General features: G+C 45.1%; 1 protein-coding gene across 12 annotated transcripts in view; it reads right to left on the reverse strand.

Moving 5' to 3' along the window:
* The window catches only part of PHF8 (PHD finger protein 8), a 107,181-nt gene extending 92,791 nt beyond the window's left edge, over positions 1 to 14,390 (reverse strand). For 2 of the 12 annotated variants that reach the window (XM_063804431.1, XM_063804428.1), the window contains exons 1-2: positions 11,961 to 12,474; positions 10,829 to 11,018 (exon numbers count right to left, since the gene is read on the reverse strand). In XM_063804431.1, the coding sequence (XP_063660501.1) occupies positions 10,829 to 10,926 (98 nt within the window). In that variant the 5' untranslated portion in view covers positions 10,927 to 11,018; positions 11,961 to 12,474. Of the gene's footprint in view, positions 1 to 10,828; positions 11,019 to 11,310; positions 11,395 to 11,960; positions 12,547 to 13,085; positions 13,356 to 14,140 lie in introns of those variants that run through there. The other 10 variants (XM_063804425.1, XM_063804426.1, XM_016943254.4 and 7 more) reach the window with 10 other exon arrangements.
* Positions 14,391 to 17,020: the final 2,630 nt, after the last annotated feature.

Below are 17,020 nucleotides of genomic sequence, written 5' to 3' on the forward strand. Positions count from 1 at the left end.
TGCCTAACTAGACCAGAGTTTCTCAGATTTTAGGGAATATCAGAAACACCTGGTAAGCTTGTTAAAATACAGATTCCTAGGCCCCATCCCCAGACATCCTGATTCAGTAGGACTGGGTTGGGCCTATAAACATGCATTTCTAATGACCTCTCAGGTGATGCTGATGCTGCTGGTCCAGGGACCACACTTTAAGGAATAATGATCTACAGTAGCCCCCAAATTCTCCCTGCTTCTACCTTGCTCCTCACCTTTAGTCTATCCTCACAAGAGCCAAAACCTAAATCAGATCACAACTCTCACTTGCTCAAAAAACTTCTGTGGCTCCCATCCAGAGTAAAAACCAAGTCCTTACACCCTATACCCATAGTTTTTAAACTTTAGCGTGCATCTGAAGGGCTGTTAAACCACAGATTCTAGGGCTCCATCTCCAGAGTTTCTGATTCAGTCAGTCGGGGGTGGGATCCAAGAATTGGCCTAATCAGTTCCTAGATAATGCTGATCCTGCTGGTCTGGGAACCATACTTGGAAAATCACTGCTGTATATGATCTGCACACCCCCGACCCTTAACCTCAGCTTCTATTACTCTCCCCTCACTCACTCTGTTCCAATAGCATTGGAATGGACTGGTAGCATGCCAGGTCTGCTCCCCACTTGGGTCCTTTATGTCCTCTACTTGAAACACTCTTCCCCTACTTACCAGCATGGTTCCCTTCCTCGCTTTCCTTCAGGCTCATAGGTAACCCATCTGTAATCATCCTGTATAAAGTAACCACTACTTCAACCCTGGGGTGGTACTCCTTCTCCTGCTCACCCTACTTTACTTTTCTCTAGACCATGTATTATCACTTGACACACTATATATTAAGCTGTTAGTTTACTGTCTCATGTTCACTGCCGTATCCCCCCCTCCCCCACCCCAGTGTCCACAACAATGCCTGGCACATAGCACATATCTGATTTTCCCTATCTTCCATAACTTCTAACAACTTAAACAGTGCTTATATTGTCTATAATACTGTATTCTACAGTGAAAGTAGAGGAGACCCAGGTTTGATCTGTGGTCCAGCTGTCTGTGTAGCTTTGGGCACATTATTTAACCTATCACTGCTGGTTCTGGAACAATATGAAGTAGATGCACTCCTCCCTATCCCTCCAAGTACAGCTAAAAACCCTGGACAATATATACAAAACAAACATAAAACTCTGAAAGGTGAAGGGAAGAAAGCAGACCGACTAGAGACAGCAGGATCCACCCACCTAGCAGGTGGTGGATAGCACCAAAGACCAAGTGGGGAACCTGTACTTCCACCCCCACCTGGCAGTCATGAAGTGGTACCCCCTTTTCTGCCACTGGAGTGCAGTGTCTGAGAAGGCCTGCAAAAACAGAAGTCTTAAATAAGATCCAGGATCTCGTAACATAATGCCCCAAATGTCCAGAATATAATTAAAATAATTATTTGTCATACCAAGAACAAGGAAAATCACAACTCGAATAAGAAAAGAAAATCAACAGATGTTAAGACTGAGATGACACAGATGTTGGAATTATTTAAGAATTTTAAAGGCGCCATCATAAAAATGTTTCAATGAGCAATTAAGAACATGCCTGAAACAAATGAATAAATTGAAAGTGTCGCCGGGCACAGTGGCTCATGCCTGTAATCCCAGCACTTTGGGAGGCTGAGGTGGGCAGATCACGAGGTCAGGAGTTCGAGACCAGCCTGGCCAACATGGTGAAACCCCATTTCTACTAAAAATACAAAAGATAGCTGGGCGTGGTGGCATGTGCCTGTAATCCCAGCTACTCGGGAGGCTGAGGCAGGAGAATCGCTTGAACCCAGGGAGGCAGAGGTTGCAGTGAGCCGAGATCGCACCATTGCACTCCAGCCTGGGCAACAGAGTGAAACTCCATCTCAGAAAAAAATAATAATCATCATAATAAAATAAATAAATACATAGAAAGTGTCAGCAAAAATTAGCCAGGCATGGTGGTATGTGCCTTTAATCCCAGCTACTTGGGAGGCTGAGGCAGGAGAATCACTTGAACCCAGGAGGTGGAGGTTGAAGTGACCCAAGATCGCACCACTGCACTCCAGTCTAGGCCACAGAGCTAGACTCTTGTCTCAAAAAAAAAAAAAAAAAAAAAAAGAAAGTGTCAACAAAAAATAGAAAATCTCTTCAAACAAATAGAAGATATAGAAAAGAATCTAACAGAATTTTTAGAACTGAAAAATACAGTAACTTAATGAAAATTCTTTAGTAACTTAAATGAAAATTCAACAGCAGAATGGAGAAAACAGAGAAAAGAATCAGTAAGTTGAAGATAGAACAATAGAAATTATCCAATCTGAACAACAGAAAGAAAACAGATTGGAAAAAAAATGAACAGAGCCTCAGCAACCTACAGGACTACAACAAAAGACAAACCGGAACAAATCCACACTAAGACATGGCTTAATCAAATTCCTAAAAGCAAAAGACAACGGAAAAATCTTGAAAGCAATGAGAGATAAATGACACATTACCTCAAGGAGAACACTAATTTGAATGACAGAGGCTCTCTCATCAGAAACCATGGAGGGCAAAAGGAAGTAGCAGAACAGTTTTCAAGCGCTGAGATAAGAGAACTAGAAACCCAGAGTTCGATATGAAGTGAAAAGATCCCCTAAGAATTCAAGGGAAATCAAGATATTCTCAGATTAAGGAAAACTAAACGTATCTGTTGCCAACACTTATCCTAAAAGAATGAGTAGGCTGGGCACAGTAGCTCATGCCTGTAATCCCAGCACTTTGGGAGGCCGAGACGTGTGGATCATTTGAGGTCAGGAGTTCAAGACCAGCCTGGCCAAGATGGTGAAACCCCGTCTCTACTAAAAATACAAAAAATTAGCTGGGCGTGGTGGCGGGCGCCTGTAATTCCAGCTACTCTGGAGGCTGAGGCAGAGAATTGTTTAAACCTGGAGGGGCGGAGGTTGCAGTGAGCCGAGATCACGCCACTGCACTCCAGCCTGGGAGACAGAGCGAGACTTCGTCTCAAAAAAAAAAAAAAAAAAAAAATCAGCCAGGCATGGTGGTGCATGCCTGTAGTCCCAGCTACTGGGGGGTAGGGGGCTGAGGTGGGAGGATCACTTGAGCCCAGGAGGTTTAGGCTGCAGGTGAGCCGTGACTGTTCCACTACACTCCAGCCTGGGCAACACAGCAAGACTCTGTCTCAACAACAACAAAACGATTAATTAGATTATAAACAAAAGAACATTAAGGCATATAAAGAAAAGTAAAGTTTCAACCGGACATGGTGGCTCACGCTTGTAATCCCAGCACTTTGGGAGGCTGAGGCGGGCAGATCATGAGGTCAGGAGTTCGAGACCAACCTGGTCAACATAGTGAAAACTCGTCTCTACTAAAAATACAAAAATTAGCCGGCTATGGTGGACCACACCTGTAGTCCCAGCTACTCGGGAGGCTAAGGTGGGAGAATCGCATGAACCCAGGAGGCAGAGGTTGCAGTGAGCCGAGACCACATCATTGCACTCCAGCCTGGGTGACAGAGTGAGACTCTGTCTCAAAAAAAAAAAGGAAAAAGAAAAGTAAAGTTTCTACTCTTCAATCAAACTGGTAAAATGTCAAGAGCAGTTGCTTATGGTAAGTTATATGTATAATGTAATACCTAGAGCAAGTACTGAAAAAAGCAATACAGAGATAACTCGGGCCAAGAGCAGTAGTTCATGCCTGTAATCCCAGCACTTTGGGAGGCTGAGGTGGGAGGATCATCTGAAGCCAGAAGTCCAAGACCATCCCAGGCAACAAAGGGAGGTACCACCAACCTACACCCACACCCTCCCCACACAAAAAATTTTAAAAATTAGGGCACACAGTGGCACATGCTTGCAGTTTCAGCTATTGTAGAGGCTGAAGCATGAGGAGATTGCTTAAGCCCTGGAATTTGAGGCTGCAGTAAACCATAATCAAACCACTGCACTCCAGCCCAGGTGACATAGAGACCCTGTCTCAAAAATAAATGAATGAATGAATGAGTAGGCCGAGTGCAGTGGCTCACACCTGTAATCCCAGCACTTTGGGAGGCCGAGGCAGGCGGATCACCTGAAGTCAGAAGTTCAAGACCAGCCTGACGAACATGGAGAAACCCCGTCTCTACTAAAAATACAAAATTAGCTGGGCGTGGTGGCACATGCCTGTAGTCCCAGCTATTCAGGAGGCTGAGGCAGAAGAATCGCTTGAACCTGGGAGCCGGAGGTTGCGGTGAGCCAAATCGCACTCCAGCCTGGGCAACAAGAGCGAAACTCCATCTCAAAAAAAAAAAAAAAAAAAAAAGAAAAGAAAAAAGAAAAAATCAGCAAGGATTAGAAGAATTCAGCAACACCATTAACCAACAGTAGTTAATTGACATTTATAGAACACTCTACCCAAAAATGGCAGAATACACATTCTTTTCGAGTGATCATGAAACATTTACCAAGATAGACTCTGGGCTATAAAACAAATCTCAATAAATGTAAAGGAATTGAAATCATACAAAGTATATTCTCTGACCACTATCAAACTAGAAGTCAGTAACAAAACGATAACAGGAAACTCTACAAAAACTTAAAAATTAAACAACATACTTCTATACTTCATGGGTCAAACAGGAAGTTTCAAGGGGAATTTAAAAATGCCTTGAGGCAGCAGGAGGATCACTTTAGCCCAGGAGCTAGAGGCTGCAGTGAGCTATGATCCTGCCTCTGCAGTACCGCCTGGGCAACAGACTGAGACACTGTCTCAAAAAAAAAAAAAAAAAAAAAATTTTTTTTTTTTAATGCCTTGAACTACATGAAAAGGGAAAATGTAACATATTAAAATCTATTGGTGCTGAGAAGAAAATTAACAGCTAAAGGCTTACATTAGAAAAGAAAGAAAGGCCGGGTGCTGTGGGTCACGCCTGTAATCCCAACACTTTGGGAGGCCGAGGCGGGTGGATCACCTGAGGTCAGGAGTTCGAGACTAGCCTGGCCAACATGGTGAAACCCCATCTCTATTAAAAATACAAAAAATTAGCTGGGCGTGGTGGCGAGCGCCTATAATCCCAGCTAGTAGGGAGGCTGAGGCAGGAAAATCACTTGAACCCGGGAGGTGGAGGTTGCAGCGAGCCGAGATCGCGCCATTGCACTCCAGCCTGGGCAACAGGCTGTTTCAGAAAAAATAAAAAATAAAAAAAAAAAGAAAAGAAAGTCTCAAATCAATAATCTAATCTCCCACCTCAAGAAACTAGATAGAGAGCAAAATAAACCAAAGGAGGAAAAAAATAATAAAGGCAGAGGTCAATTAAATTGAAAACAGAAAGACAACAGAAAAAGTCAATGAAACAAAAAGCTTGTTCTTTGAAAAGATCCATAAAACTGACAAACCTCTAGCAAGTCTGACAAATACGAAGACAAATTTTTTTTGTTTGTTTTCGGTTTTTTTGAAACAGGGTCTCGCTCTGTCACCCAGGCTGGAGTGTAGTGGCATGATCACAGTTCACTGAAGCCTCAACTTCCTGGGCTCAAGCAATCCTCCCACCTCAGCCTCCCGGGGAGCTGGGACTATAAGCATGTGCCACCCACCCTGCTAATTTTTGTATTTCTTGTAGAGACGGGGTTTTACCATGTTGCCCAGGCTGGTTTTGAACTCCTGGGCTTAAGCAATCCACCAGCCTTGGCCTCACAAAGTGCTGGGATTATAGGCATGAATGACATCACATGCCCAGCCTGATACATTTTTAGTATCACTAATGAAACAAAATTATCACTACAGCACCTGAAGATATCAAAAGGATAATAAAGAAATACTATGAACAATTCTACAAACATAAATTTGACAACTTAGATGAAATGGGTCAATTCTTGGAAAGTACACATCCAACATAAAATAGGTAATTTGAATAGTCCTATAACTACTAAATGGAATAATTTTTAAAACTCCCCAAAAAGATAAAGATAATTAGGCGAAGTGGTTAGCATAGTGAGTGGAACACTAGCTTGTGCTCAATAAACGATAGCTATAACCATTTTATTTAAATCATCACAACCTCTCAGGGAAACTAAGGCTTCACAGATAAGAAATTATTTGCTAATATGTAACAGAATCAGAATTTGAACCCAGATCTGAAATCAGTGTCCTTTCCTCTAGAGTTAAAAATCCACACCAAAGTTATTCCCTTGGGCATGTATCAACCAATATTTCTTTTATAAACAGGAAAACTGTAGAGTGAAATTTGTGCTAAAAATCCCAGAAATCAATAAATGCTTGCCAACTAGTTTTCTCCACTATTTTACAGCAATGATTCTCAAATGTTAGGGTGAATCAGGATCACTTGTTTGTTAAAATATAGACTGCTGAGTCCAAGTCCTAGCCCAAGAAATTGCATTTTGAACAAATTCCCAGTTGATGAACTGTACTTTAAAAAAGTTCGTTCCTCCTGTGTTAGCTCACTTAGGAATTAAAAAAGAATAATATAAAAAGAATGTTCATTCCAATTTTTCTGTACCAAAAAAAGAGAATGACTGGTGTACAATAATGATATGTTAGTCCATCCATCCCTCAGTATCAGAAGCTATCACACTCCGCAGAAGGGGAAGGAATCAAGACAGGATAATGTTCTAAATCAGTGGTTCTCAAGGGTGGGCCCTTCTTACCTACTGAATCAGAAACACTGTAGCTAGGGCATCCCTAACTTGTGTTTCATCAGGTCTTCCAAGTGAGTCTGATACATGCTGAAGTTTGAGAACCACCGCTGTACAAATCAAAGTGTTTTTGCAAAATCCAGCTTCTTACAGGAAGAATGAAGCAATACCATGTTTTTTGCACTTCTGAGAACCTGGGCTCTGGAATCAAATAATTCAAAGTTCAAATCCACACTCAGAAAGTCACTTAACTTCCACGAATTCCAGATTCTCAGCTGCAAAATGGAATAGTTGCCTCCCTTGTTATAACCTTTCCAGAAAGTAACTTGGCATTATATTCCATAATCCCTAGCTGGACTTCAAGAAATCTATCCTACAAAAGTCACTAGAGGCCGGGCATGGTGGCTCACACCTGTAATACCAGCACTTTGGGAGGTCAAGGTGGGTGGATCACGAGGTCAGCAGTTCGAGACCAGCCTGACCAACATAGTGAAACCCTGTCTCTACTAAAATACAAAAATGAGCCGGGTGTGGTGGCGCGCACCTGTAATCCCAATTACTCAGAAGGCTGAGGCAGGAGAATCACTTGAACCCAGGAGGCAGAGGTTGCAGTGAACCGAGATCATGCCACTGCACTGCAGCTTGGGCGACAGAGTGAGACTCTGTCTCAAAAAAAAAAAAAAAGTCACTAGAGATATGAACAGATTTCTATCACCTCTAGGTATTTGTGGATTTAAAATTTGTTGGCTTAACTCTTGCAAGCAACCATAAAAAGTCCACAGTATGTAGTAATTTCCAATTGTGCTGAAGTACAAACTTAAATGGCGCACTATAAGCCTGGTGTGTTTCTGTGAGCAATGCACTGAGTAAGCAAGAGCAGCCACCCCCAAGGACCTGATTCTCAGCTAGCTTCCTTGTTCAGTGGGGGCCCATAGAGAGAAGCAAAAGAGATTTTTAAAATTTGGTGTATTTCATGGAAAAAAATTAAGGCAGTTAACTTGTGTTAGAGTGTACACAGAAACACACAACTCACCACAGAAATGTGATTAAAGAGGGGCCTGGCCCATAAGCCCATTTCTGTATTTGTAAGTTTAGAATTCTTTGAGGCCTCAATGGTGCTCCTTATAAATAAATGTCAAGTATCTACTAGGCAAAGATGCTTTCCATAATGTTTTTGTTTTAATCAGCACTCATATCAAGATGCAAAACCTTTCCAGAACGCCCAAAGTTTCCTCACATTATTTATAATATAAAAAAGTACAAATAATGTTCAAAAAAGTACAATGTCCAACCATAAAGGAAATTACCAAATTAACCGGTGACACATATATATTGTGGGATATCAGAAATCAAGTTTAGCTGAATATTTAATGAACTGGCAATTACATTGTAACATTAACTAGAAATAAAAAATAGGTTGTAAAATGGTATTTATAACGCAATCCCATCTTGTAAAAATATGTTTATATTCTAAGTCAAAAGATGGGAGTTAATGCAACAACAAATTTAACAGTGGATTGTGCCAGACAGTAGTAGACTTAGGTGAGTTATATTTCCTTATTCTTTTTCTGTGTTTTCTACAACAAGCAGGTCTCACTATAAAAGCAAGAAAAAATTAAGAACATTATTTAAAAGAGAAATATCCAACTTTCAGGCTTGCATATAGACTAAATAATTTATCCCAAGTCCCTGTCATGGGGTCCGGCAGACATAAGCAGTCAGGAAGCATTCATTCCTGTTCCCTGTTTCCAGAGTGAGGAGTTAGCAGGAGCCCATTTTACAGGTCTGAACCTACACATTTCCCATACAATCCAAAGTAAGGGCCCCAGGCAACAGCTTTTTTTCATGAAGACTCATTAACTCATTCAAAAATGTACTCAGCATCTATTACATGTTTAGCACTGAACTAGGTTCTGGGGATACCAAAAATGAAAAGAAGACATCTCTGCCCTCAGGAAGCTCTGGCTAATGAATGACACAGATATATTTATAACTATGATATGATTAAATAATTACTTTTTAATAAAGACGCACACAAAGTGCAATGGGAACCAAGAGGAAGAAGGACTTTTACACCTTTTACAGTCTGTGAGTTGCAAAGGGGAGAGGGCATTAGTGGGAGTTTGCACGTACAAAGACAAAAAGGCATAAAGGAGTATAAAATTTTCCCAGAACTATAGGTAGTTCACTCTTGCTAGGACATAAAGAACAAGAGAGGAGGAGTGGCAGGAAATGAGAATAAATAAGTAGATCACAAAAGGTCTTGTCTGTCATATAAAGGATACTGAATTTTATCCCAGAGACGAACCACTGAAAGAAGAATGTTAAGCTGAGGAGTGACTTGATCAGCACTAGCAAAGACACCAGGAATCCTGAAAGACATCTTAATCCCCACTTATTTTCAGGGCAAAGGAAAAGGTCCCACCCTCTAGGGTTGTCCCCTCTTAAATAACATGAGGTAGTAAAACAGAACTCTGTGCCGGGCACACAAGGGCACACAATAAATATTCAATAGAGATCAGTTAAACATGAATTTGGATACGGGGCAAGGGGGCAGTCCCTGCTGAGGGCAGGATTTTAGCAGCACCAGCACCTATAGTTTGGTCTTGAGTGTGATAAACAGAAATAGCTTGCTAGGCATAGTGGCTCATGCCTGTAATCCTAGCACTGTGGGAGGCTGAGGCGGGCGGATCGCTTGAGGTCAGGAGTTTGAGACCAGCCTGGCCAACATGGTGAAACTCCATCTCTATCAAAAAAGTACAAAAAAATTTGCCGGGCGTGGTGGCGTGCACCTGTAATCCCAGCTACTCGGGAGGCTGAGGCACGAGAATCGCTTGAACCCGGGAGGCAGAGGTTGCAGTGAGCTGAGATCATGCCATTGCACTCCAGCCTGGGTGACAAGAGTGAGACCTTGTCTCAAATTAAAAAAAAAAAAAAGAAAAAAAAAAAGAAAAAAAGAAAAAGAAATAGCCCCTCTGGAGGAGACCAGACAACTGAAAATTCTAGAATCTAACAAGCAACAGGAGGAGGGTGCCATACACTGTTTTGTTGTGCTCCAGTGTACAAAGCCCCCTCAAGGTTGTCTTTCCATAGCTGAGATTTAAATCCCATTAATGAAATATTAGTTTTATCGTACACACTAACCTCTCCGGAATTCTGGGTGACAGGTGCTTATGTGCACACACGGTTAACTGAAGGAAATTCATCAGTGGTTTTACTCCTGTTTTACCCAGCATCTATTCTGCTTAATTCAATTTAGTTGGATGGTGCTGCAGATAAATGCTGTAGAAATAAAATACTCTTCCATTTCTGCCTCCATTTATGGAGTACATCCAAACTGCTTTGCAAAGTCAGAAAGGATGTATTTGATAACATTTTATAGCTGAAGACAATGAGGCTCAGAAAAGCAAAGCAACTTGTGCATGGTCACTCTGAAACTAAGTACAAAGCCACAACTTAAATCCCTGTTTATGGACTCAACTACCTCAAATAAGCAACACTGTTTTCCCAAAAGCCAGTGTCTGAGGCAGAACATAATTGTCAGACTATAAAAATGATGGCCGGGCACGGTGGCTCACGCCTGTAATCCCAGCACTTTGGGAGGCCGAGGCAGGCAGATCTCCAGAGGTCGGGAGTTCCAGACCAGCCTGATCAACATGGAAAAACACCGTCTCTACTAAAAATACAAAATCAGCTGGGTGTGGTGGTGCATGCCTGTAATCTCAGCTACTTGGAGGCTGGGGCAGGAAAATCGCTTGAACCTGGGAGGCAGAGGTTGCTGTGAGCCGAGATCGCGCCATTGCACTCCAGCCTGGGCAACGAGTGAAACTCCGTCTCGAAAAAAAATACAACAAAATAAAAAATAAAATGAGAAGAATATAAAAATGATTCTTTGTAACAGGAAAGAAAAGGGGGGGTTCTTATAAATCTAAAAAAACACTCAAAAGAAAAGTGCAAAGAAGAAATACATAGGGGAAAACACAGGAAAAGGAGAAACCAGAGGCTAATGTCAGCTAGGTCCTGTTCTGCAAGGAGAGATGGCAGAACCTGAGTCTGGGAGAGGGGGTTCTGAGCCGGAATCTAAAAACAGAGCTGAGAAAGGAAGAGAGAGCAAGTGAACACACCTGGCCACCGCACCCTGTGTAGCCTGGCCTGCCCTCCTTACCTGCCATGAAACCAGTCCTGGCACATGTCACACTCGATCATGAAGCGGGTCACATCGTAAGGCAGCCGGCAGAGGCAATACACCGGCACCGAGGCCATCTTCGCTCGGCCCTGGAGCGTTCTGCGGCCGGCCAGGTTCGTCGTGTCAAGAGGGGCGGGAGGCGGCAGCACGCGTCCTCTCTGGACGATAGCTAGGCACAAATAACACTTTTTACAGAGTGAATCAGCCCCCGCCCCCCACCCCCTTGCACCAACCCTCAGTTCTCCAATAGAGAGTTACCGCCGCCGGGATGCAACACAGCTGGTGCGGCTGTAGGGGGCAACCAGAGAAAGTCCGCCCGGCCCTTAGAATTTCTTTCACACGTAAAGAACGGAGCTCAACCTTCCAGGCTTCCCACCGCCCCCACACTCTCCACTCCCCACCCCCCACCTTCTTCGGCCCCGTTGTCAGTGATAACTTCTTTCCGGGTTTCAAGAAAATACCTGAAGCCTTTTCGGGAAGCTTCTCTCATCTCTCACTGAACCCTCCCCTAGCTGACCCCTGTTTCACAGGGCTCCCTCTATTATGACGCAAACCACAGCGTCAAAAATGAGGCTGGGGGTATCTCAAGACAAGACCCTCCTCTCACCACCTGAAATAGGGCCAACCAGAGAGAGATAAGGGATCCCTGAAAGTCTCTTCAGGTTACTCAAAGCCTTCACGAACAAGACAGACAAGACTAGGCGCCCAACTCAAATCACAGTTCTGGGGTCGTGTTCGGAGAGTTCAAATAATCCTTTCCATCACTCTCAATATCATTCCTTCCCCGACCAGTCAGGAGTCTCATCACCCCCAAAACTGAAATAAATATAAATCTCTAAACTGACCAGCTCGTTCTGTACTTTAAAGATGACAGGGTTCTGGCTGCATCCCTGAAACTCAAAAGGATCTATTCAAAACCCCTCAAACTGACTAGAATTTCCTCACACTCCCGAAACTAAGCAAGGATTCTTTTGCATCGCTCGGAAACTGGCAGCGTTTCCTTGCAGCCCCCCCCAAACTGATGAGAGCTCCCTAGTCTCCCCAGATGTTCAGGTACCTCACAGTATATCCTAAAACTGACAGTAATACCCTCGCAGCCCCCAAAACTTACAGCAATCTTAACGCTTCCCCAACTGACAGGAACCTCCTCACGCCCCAAACCTGACAAGAACGTCTTCGGTCCAGAATCCTACAGGGACCTCCTCATGCTTTGGGCTGCCCTTGCCCAAAGCGTGGACTCCACGCCCGCGGAGCTCAGCCCCAGCGACACGCCGGCAGCCGGGCTAGCTCCGGGACTGCGAAGCGCCTCAGCGGAGGCTCGTCCGGTAGTTCCGGCCCCTACGGCGACGCGCGTCGAATTCTGGGATAGTCCCCGTACCGCCGGGAACCTCGCTCGCCTTCCCCTCGAGCCCCCCGCTGGGTCGCGCGGCGCCAGCCGCTCAACGGTGCTTCAGAGCAGCCTCCTCCACAACATTCCCCTCGGCCCGGCCGTTCGGGCCTACTGGAGACCGCGGCTTGGGCCTAGTCTGGCGGCCGCCCGGCGAACGGGCAAGTGGCGTCGTCGCTGGGCCGGCAGGAGATACTCGCGAGGAAACCAACGGGGAAAGAGATGAACCGGCCGCCACGTCCGAGGCACACGGCCCGAAAAGTCGCTGGGAGAAGCCCAGTGGCGGTGGTAGGCAATTCGGAGTAGTCAATAAAGTTTATTCAAAACAATGAGGAAGTTGAGGCGGAGAGGGGAGGAGAAATACGGGATAAACAGCTACCATGTTGAGAGTGGCAGCGCTACCCAGACAACCAAGGCGACCGCCATCTTATGAGGGCTGGACTCGCGAGGTGAGCGCGGCGCAGGCGGGGAACCGCGAGCCGCCGGCTCCCGGGTGACGTCATCAGGGGGCGGGGCGCCACCTTGAGAAAGGAGGGCGGTTCTCAGCCACCTTTGGACCCGCTCGTCTCTTTAAGGTGCCCAATCGCCGCTGAAGACCTTGAGCCCAGAGGCGGAGAAGCCGCCATCTTAGGCGAGGCAGACGTTTGGCTCCATTTTGAGTGGGGCCCGAAACTTCCTAGCCTTCCCCCTCCTCCGGGCAAACAGGGAGTTCAGCTACCCCGACTCGCACACTCCTCCTCCCCAGCCTTGTCCTCCTATGAGAGGAGGTGAACTCGGTGACTCCAAACTACAAAATTAATAGGTGGCGGCGGGGGCGGGCTTCAGCCGGGGTAGAGGCGGAGTACTCACCGCGGCTCCTGTTCATTGAGCACCTTCGATAGGCTGGGCTCTTTCCCACGGTCTCTGCGTTGTTGGTTCTTCCCCCTGTGAAGGAAGCTCTGTGATTATCACCAAATGAAGGCAGGGGCTTCGAGAAGCCAAGTGACTTGAGTCCCGGAGCAGAGACGTTGAACCTTGTGCCCTGTGCTACCCGCGTTCTGTCCCCAGGCCCTCAGTGTAGTTCCTCTGTAAAGCTGCTGCCAACTCCACAACTCCCTCTGAACTCTTCTTTGACCCTACTGTTTCACTTCAGTTCAAATACAGTTCCAGGATTTGTTTGCACCTGTCCCACAATTTTCTGACTATAGCCTGAGGGGAGGGGAGAGGAGGGGGGATGAGAGGAAAGGCTGAGTTAGTGGAGCTTTGCTGAGTTAATGGAGCTTCATACATATGCTTCAAGATGGCCTAGGTTTTCTCAAACATTCTAGAAAATTCTCTAGGAGTTATCTTACTATTTCATTTTCTTAAAGGGTCCCATTGCTTTAAAAAAGAAATGTGTGCGTGCACACAATTTACTAACCAGTGATGGTGGGGTAGGCCCTGGGGATGCAATGGTGAAAACAGGGCCTCTGGAGTGGGAGGGCATCTGCCAGTGCAGGAAACAAAGTTGCGAGTAAACAATTGGAATAGAAGGCATAGTAAGCACACAAATACCACCTGCAAAATGACCTTTGCAAAATGCAACATGAAGCTACAAAAGAGCCTTACAAGCTGCTTGCAGCTGCTGTAAGAAAGACGGCAGGGGGACATGGACGATGTAAGTTCACTTAAATAAACAAGCGAGAACATTGTACTCAAAAGGATCAACGTGTACAAATGCATGGAGGCACATAGAAAAATATTTACTAAAAGTTGAATATTGTTGGAACAAGGAAAACAGAAGAGAGATAGGTAGGAGGTCAAACAGTAAAGGGTCACAACATGAAAGATTGCGAAATGCAAAAGAGTTTAGATTGTATGCAGTTAGCAAAAAGAAAACACAGGTTTTTGAGCAGGAGTAGCTTAGTCTCATATTTGTGACTTACCCAGAGGATGGTTTAGGGTTTTTTTTTTTTTTATGTTTGTTGTTTTAGAGACAAGGTCTCACTCTGTCAACTCAGGCTGGGCGGTCATAGCTCACTGCACCCTAGAACTCCTGGACTCAAGCGGTCCTTCCGCCAGAGCCTCATGAGTAACTGAGACTATAGGCGCACACCACCACACTTGGTTATTTTTTATTTTTTATAGAGCCCAGGCCTCGCTATATTGCTCAGGCTGGTCTCAAACTCCTGGTTTCAGATCCTCTAAAACCGCTGGGATTACAGGCCTGAGCCACTGCACTGAAAGGTCCAGGTTTAATGGGACCTGAAGCTTATATGGTTTGGGGGAGAAAGGGTGAGACGTCTTTAAGAAAAAAATAGCCGGGCGCGGTGGCTCATGTCTGTAATCCTAGCACTTTGGGAGGCCGAGGCGGGCGGATCACGAGTTCAGGAGTTCGAGACCAGCCTGGCCAACATGGTGAAACGCCATATCTACTAAAAATAAAAATATTAGCCGTGTGTGGTGGCACATGCCTGCAGTCCCACGTACACAGGAGGCTGAGGCAGGAGAATCGCTTGAACATGGGAGGCGGAGGTTGCAGTGATCCGAGACTGTGTCATTGCAGTCCAGCCTGGGTGACAGAGCGAGACTCCATCTCAAAAAAAAAAAAAATGACTTATGAATACAAAATTAGGTTCAAAGGTAGGCAGTAAGAGTATTTCTACAAGCAATTCCTACACCTGGGTAATAATTACGAAGAGAAGTGATACAAGGCACATGTAAATGTACCATGGGGCCGGGTGCAGATTGCATGTCTGTAATCCCAGCACTTTGGGAGGTCAAGATGGGAGGATCACTTGAGCCCAGGAGTTCAAGACCAGGCTGGGCAACATAGTGAAACCCTGTCTCTACAAAATAAAAATAAAATGAATTTTTAAATAACAAATATCCCATGAAACCCAACCTAAATATATCCCCCAAATCAACTTCCCCTTAGGTGGATCTCAAAAATGTCAGGCAGCTCCAACACCACCTAATGCAAGGGAATGTATGGCCAGGCCCTCAGTGGAAAGGGACAGCGCTTTGAACCAATTGTTGTTTAAATGTATTTTGTGAACTTTATAAAACACATCACCATGTGACCCTATGGAAAGTGACAGGTCCTGCAGTTTAAGATTTCTTAGCTTCACAAGGAGTCAGGAGGAATGAGGCTGTTTCACTAGTGTTGGGGGGAAAAAATTGGTCCAGGATAGTTTGGGAAAGGGTAGAAAAAGATGAGATAATTTGGATATTTTGGAGGTTGACTAGGCAGTGTTTGGAAACTGATAATAGCAGATGAGTGAGTGAAAGGGGTGTGAGTTCACTTCTGGGTTGAGTGTCAGCATAGATGACGGTGCCACTGAATGAACTGGGCTACGCAGAAGAGAAAACAGATTTGGTGGGGAGGAGACTAAATTTAATTTGGACTATGTTGAGTTCAGGTGTGTGTGGAACATTAATTCCCTCACCCAACAGTTCTTTATTAATCTACTATGCATCATGCACTGTGCTAGGTGCTGAGGATGTTGAGGTACCCCAGATAAGGCCCTGGCCTGCATGCAGCTGACAGTCTACTGGCGGAAACAGTCAATGATCAAATAAAATTTTATTAATATGTGAATGAAATTCACATATGTTCTTGAACACCTACTGTTAGGCACTGGGGATTTAGGGGTAAACAAAACAGACAAGTCCCCGCCCTCCTGTGACTCATTTCCAGCAAGGGAGACGGATAAAAAGTGAGGCAAATCAGAGAATTTCCAATTGAGGTGAGTGCTATCAGGAAAGTAAGACCAGTTATGAGATAGAGAATGATTTGAAAGGAAAGCAGTCTATTTTAGATAAGGTAGTCAAGGAAGGGTTCTCAGAGAAGGTGACAGGAGCTGAGACCTGAATAAGAAAAGAGCTAGCTAGGGACAAAGGCAAAAGGAATCAAAAGTGTTGGCCGGGTGTGGTGGCTCACGCCTGTAATCTCAGCACTTTGGGAGGCCGAGGCGGGTGGATCACGAGGTCAAGAGATCGAGACCATCCTGGCCAACATGGTGAAACCCCATCTCTACTAAAAATACAAAAAATTAGCTGGGTGTGGTGGCACGTGCCTGTAGTCCCAGCTACTCAGGAGGCTGAGGCAGGAGAATCGCGTGAACCCGGGAGGCAGAGCTTGCGGTGAGCTGAGATTGTGCCACTGCACTCCAGCCTGGGCGACAGAGCAAGACTCCATCTCAAAAAAAAAAAAAAAAAAAGTGCTAAAGCCCTAAGATGGGGGCAAGAGGACTGGGTGGGCTACAGGTGGGGGTCAGGGTCTCCAAGCCTGAATTAGAGACCCTGTGTGTACCCTTAGGGAATAGACGATCTAATAAATTAACAAAACAAGGAGGCTGGAAAAGGTCAAACCCTAAGTGCTACGTAGAGGTTTGAGCAACCTGTGTGGTGTGGGAACAAAGAGGCAGTCACAGTTAATTCAAACACATTCAGTGGGTGTGTGAGGAAAGGCTTCACAAGAGGTAGCATTGGACCTAGGTACAGTGGTACCTACCCCGACTCCTAAAATTCCTCCCCAGTGTCTTTGAGAGGTGGGGAGTGGACAAAGGATATTGGGAAAGGCAAAGCTGCCAGGGGTCTGAACCAGAGGCAGTCAGATTTGCTGACAAAGGAAGTCTTGCCACTGCTAAGGATGGGAGGCAGCTGGCTGCTGCCCTGGAAATGTGTGGACTGGTCCAGTCTCAGAGGATGCAGCCCATGATGGGACCTGGCTGCCACAGCACCAGGCTGCCCTGGAAGCCTACCTCCCCCATCCCACCTCCATTTAACAGTTGTAAACATTTATTTTTAATAACACAGATTCA

This window comes from Pan troglodytes, chromosome X (genome assembly GCF_028858775.2).
Source record: "Pan troglodytes isolate AG18354 chromosome X, NHGRI_mPanTro3-v2.0_pri, whole genome shotgun sequence".
NCBI classification, from domain to species: Eukaryota; Metazoa; Chordata; class Mammalia; order Primates; family Hominidae; genus Pan; species Pan troglodytes.